Here is a 4,987-nt window from a genome sequence, read left to right on the forward strand (position 1 = left end):
ACATCCTTCAGCAAGGATGCCTCTGTGACAACACCCTCCAGTTTCACCGCAACCGTTGAGCCTGTAGAAAAAAAAGAAGAAAAAAAAAGTCCCAAACAAAACATTTTGTTTTACCCTGATTAAATTGTGTTAAAACACAGGTTTCAGCAAAAAATCTCTCAGGTCACATTATCATAAAACCATAGAGTACACATATTTCATGGTGTATACCTGGTTCTAGCCACTCCTTTTTCCGTTGCTCCCCCTCCAGAGGTAGATGAGCACAACAGGGAAAGGCAGGAGTGTCATGAGCGGACAATGACGCAGAAGTATAAATGAAAATCAACGCGTTGCCTACGGCGTAGAGGCTCCGGCGTAGGTCCGACGCAGAAGTATAAAGGCTGATTTATACTTCTGCGTCGGACCTACGCCGGAGCCTCTACGCTGTAGGCAACGCGTTGGTTTTCATTTATACTTCTGCGCGTTGACGTGCGCAGAGGGAGCATGTGAAACCCGAGGGAGCGGTCCTAGCAGACCAATCACAGCGCTTGCGTCCGCGTAGAGTTGACGTGTTGTTACATTTTTGGAGAGGTGCACGTCAGGGTACGCCGAAGGGTACGCGCGCTACACACAGCCTACGACGTAGCTACGGCGTAAGTTCGACGCAGAAGTATAAATTGGGCTTAAATCAGCTCCGCAGGTTCACCACAAGCCGGTGAAGCGACTGGCCACGCCCTCCCTATGCATCTACCAATCAGTAGCTACTTTGAATGAGGGATAGAGAGCAGAGAGCGCTCACTCTGACCATTTTTCTTGAAATATTTTTTAAATTTGGGATCTTTGCATGCCATCACGTTTGGGGGGGCAGTCACGGCATTTGGGGGGGCATTGCCCCTCCTTGCCCATGCCTATATCCGGCCCTGGTCGACAACCTTATTTATTCTCTCCTCAATCAGCGAGTAGGTCCCATATTTCGCACAATGTCCAGGAGAGTCTGACCTGGGTATGATTATTTGTATTTATTTTTTTATTGTAATTATGTTAAAGATACAACATAGCACGTCAGACCATGTCATCTGTAAACATGTCTCATATTAACATCAGGCAAATTGTGCATTACAGTCCCCTGCTACAATCAGGCCACCCCCCATCTCCTTTAATTTGCTTATCATGGCTGCTTGTTCTTCCTGCCAGGCCTGAATGACGATCGGGATGGTGTAGTGACGCTGGTGGCGGAAGAATGTATTCGCGCTGATACACTGTAGACCAAATAATGTCAGCATTCTGAGAGTTTGGGTTGGTAGACATCCCGAAAAATGAATTGCCCCACTCAGAAGTAGGTTGCAGGCTGGCATGTTTCTGTGCAAAATTGGCTGGTTTTGCCAGAACCGCTGGAAGCCACATGTTGCACAGACCTACCATATGCAGAAAATAAATCAGAAAATTATAAGGTCACTGTGGAATAAGTAAAACACTAAAATCCAAACATTACTGAAATTATAAAAGGTTCACTTTATATAATTTTTCAAACATGTTCTTCTTACCTGCTTTATTTGGATAAATGTGCCACCCTGCTGCACCATCCTACCGTTAGATTCACTACAACAGGCAGGGCAAATGGTGAACAGGGCCATCAGCTGGTCTTTGCACACAATGTATTTATCTGGACCACTGTAAAACAAAAAGAGAATATTAGTTACTTCATTCATCCCAGGGGCAGGGACATGTTTAGTGTGACACACATTTAGTGTGACATGTGATGCATTGTTTACTTGTTTAAAATTGACATTTGTAAAAATATAATAATAAAAACAATTATTGTTTTTACAATAATTGACACTGACATTAAGCTACTGTTAAATTATGCTGCCATATTAATTTATACATACTATAAATATATTTCAAGGCAATTCATAAACGCTGCCGTAATATTTTCTGACAGTCTCTGAGTATGTTACGATCTGCTCCGAGACACGAAGGTTTAGATCCAATGCAGCTTTATTTGAGGGCAATCCAGAGGCGTGATCCAATGTACAGGCAAGGGTCATACACAGATGGGTAGTCCAAACAAAGAAACAAAGAAACAAAACAGGCAGGGACCAGAGGCAAGAGAGTAATCCAGGGACCAGAGGCAAGAGAGTAATCCTAATGTTTTACGGCCATGTCCGGAATAAAGAGTAGCCTATCCATGTCACACAGTAAGATTTAGGATTTTGACCATATAGGCTACCTCGCAGTCACAGACCGCATCAACGTCAGTGAGCTATACTTATTGTATTTCGCCACAGGGTGTCACTGTGGCCTCAACCCTTAGCCTTCGCTTACTCTGAGCTCGATTGCTATGTCTGAGGTAAACCACGCCCTCCTCATTACCCTATGCAGGAAGAAATGTAGGAAGAAATAAATGAAGAAATAAATAAATGTAGAAATATATAAATGTAGAAATAAATAAATGTAAAAATAAATAAATGTAGAAATAAATACATTTATAAATGAATAAATGTAGAAATAAATAAAAGAAGAAATAAACAAATATGGAAAAAATAAATATAAACATAAATAAGGAAATAAATGTAAAAATTATTTATTTTCGTTTTTTTTGCTTTTCTATGTATAGGTTAATTATTATTTTTTTTTTACATTTATTTGTATATTTGTATTTATTTATTTTTAATATTGGCAGCTTTGGAATTCCATAGGTCGCCTACTCTCCACTACATTCAGGCGAGGCAAGGCGCATATCAAACAAGCCTATTCTCTGGCCGTGATATTCAAATGACGATAGTTTTCAGCCGCCACATTTATCAATGTCCGATCATTGGTAGGATGGGATTGGCTGTATTCGAGTGTTTCATGAATCACACCTGAACCCTGTCGTAAGATGATTTCTGCGCTCAGATCTACGTTAGATTGATAAATCAGGCCCAATTAGTAAAGTATAGGCTATTAAAGCAGGGCTCTTTCTGGAACTTAACAAACACTTCCTCTGAGATTCTGAAGGCAACAATCTGAAAAGCAAGGTGAGTTTTTGGAACAGAAACCTACTGAATAACATTTGCCTTGTCTTTGAAATATACTGAGATTCCACAGTGCAGCATTTGAGTGCAGACATTTAATTTTACCTGCTTATTCATTTTTAGGTTCATTTCAGGTTCATCATGGCAATGCTGAGTAGTCTTCTGCTTCTTTTCATTATTTTCTCCATGGGGAATGCAGATGGTAACCAACATATTTAATTGTAAACTCTTGCTAGTTTAAATGCATTTTGGGAACATACAAGATTCAATTTGCTGATATTTGCGTGATTGATGAAGCGTTTTCAGTGTAAAAGTACACATTTATTTTGGCTTATCACACAAACTTGAAATGAGCAATATCATATTTTTTTTTTTTTCTGCTGTAAATATTAAATCCCCATTTAGGTACTAGATCCACAAGTGATTTAGGAGGATGTCGACGTGGATGGAAAAAATTTGGACCCCGGTGCTACAAGTACTTCTCTCAATCGGTTAATTGGGTCACCGCAGAGGTGTGTTGTACAACAGTTATTTGGACAACACTATTAGTTGTCTTTAACTACATCTAAATAAATAGTTTGGTACAATGTATTGTGTTAAACACTTTTGCTGCTATTGAGTTGGGATATGGGTAAGGTTAGGGAAAGGTTTGACGGTATGGTTAGGTTTAAGGTTGGGGTAACACTGGGTCAACAAAGTAAACCAAGATCTAATTACTGCTGTATTAATTGCTTGGATTTAAAAAAATAAATAATTGAAAGTACAATGTAAGCGTACTGAATCAAATGATTAATTTAATGTTAGTAAAGAATAAATACTCTTAATATAAGTGGGAATGTTTCTTTGTTTGCAAATGACTAAAATGTTTATAGTCATTTCTACTTCCTACTAAAGATTTTGTAATGACAAATCTGTCTCTTCAGAAAAACTGTCAATCTTTTGATGCGAATCTCGCATCTGTGCATGATCAACCAGAGAATGATTTCCTGCTGAGTCTGTTGCCGCCTTCCACAAGATCTTGGGTTGGTGCTCATGATGGTGAACAAGTAAGTTAAATTGTGTGCCCTAAAGAAACCTATTTGTCTAAACTCAAATTTCTGCTTTAATCAAAGGCAATGTTTCTAATGGTTTGACTTCAAAGCTGAATTTAATTGGCTTGCGTCTGTAGTGCCTTTTGTATTCATGCTCTTCACTTATTAGGATGGAGAGTGGTTGTGGAGTGATGGAACTGTGTATGACTATACCAACTGGTGCTTTGGAGAACCTAACAATGCTGGTGGTCCTGAGAACTGTTTGGAGATCAACTGGACCTGTGAGTGCATTTATACCTATAATATCATATGGTATAACATTAAATGACTTGTTTGGTTTCACCATGCTTCAAGTTAAACACCACTGATTCTAACACCACTGTAATCAGAGTAACTGATTTCATTATTCAACTCTACAGATAACCGTTGCTGGAACGATGCATCCTGTTCAACCTCAATGAACTATATTTGTGAGCTCACACTCCCCGAGCCTGGTCCACATCCCGAGCCTGGTCCACATCCCGAGCCTGGTCCACATCCCGAGCCTGGTCCACATCCCGAGCCTGGTCCACATCCGAAACCTGGTCCACATCCCGAGCCTCGTTCATATCCTGGTCGACGATTCTGAAAATTAATAAAAGCATTAAATCAAAGCATGTGATTTGTGGACAATCAATGTGTATTGCATTGCAAGGTTTGAGGAAATGGTTAGTAGACTGACACTTAATAATTTCAGGGAAGGGGTTAAGCGCGCACAGCGGCGTCATTGACAAACACTAGAAGACATTTGTTTCCTACATTGGTTTGTAAGCAACTTTTTGTTTTTGGTCTTATTAAAATATGCATCATGATCCTGGAATTCACCATGATCTTTAGATGGTATTCTGGCTCCAAGTCCAAAACCCCATGGTAATACCATGTTACACACTGGTATTTGTTTTCTCATGTGTATAATGTAGG

At 39.7% G+C, this 4,987-nt stretch overlaps 1 protein-coding gene across 1 annotated transcript; it reads left to right on the plus strand.

Moving 5' to 3' along the window:
- Window positions 1-2,879: 2,879 nt before the first annotated feature.
- LOC308702646 (ladderlectin-like) lies at window positions 2,880-4,682 on the plus strand. Its single transcript, XM_081385656.1, has 6 exons — window positions 2,880-2,999; window positions 3,120-3,198; window positions 3,402-3,508; window positions 3,920-4,042; window positions 4,197-4,308; window positions 4,447-4,682. Exons 2-6 carry the CDS (start codon window positions 3,138-3,140, stop codon window positions 4,653-4,655), a joined length of 612 nt encoding a protein of 203 aa, XP_081241782.1. The 5' UTR covers window positions 2,880-2,999; window positions 3,120-3,137; the 3' UTR covers window positions 4,656-4,682.
- Window positions 4,683-4,987: the final 305 nt, after the last annotated feature.

The sequence above is a fragment of the Scardinius erythrophthalmus genome (assembly GCF_964197995.2).
Source record: "Scardinius erythrophthalmus genome assembly, chromosome: 14".
NCBI classification, from domain to species: domain Eukaryota; kingdom Metazoa; phylum Chordata; class Actinopteri; order Cypriniformes; family Leuciscidae; genus Scardinius; species Scardinius erythrophthalmus.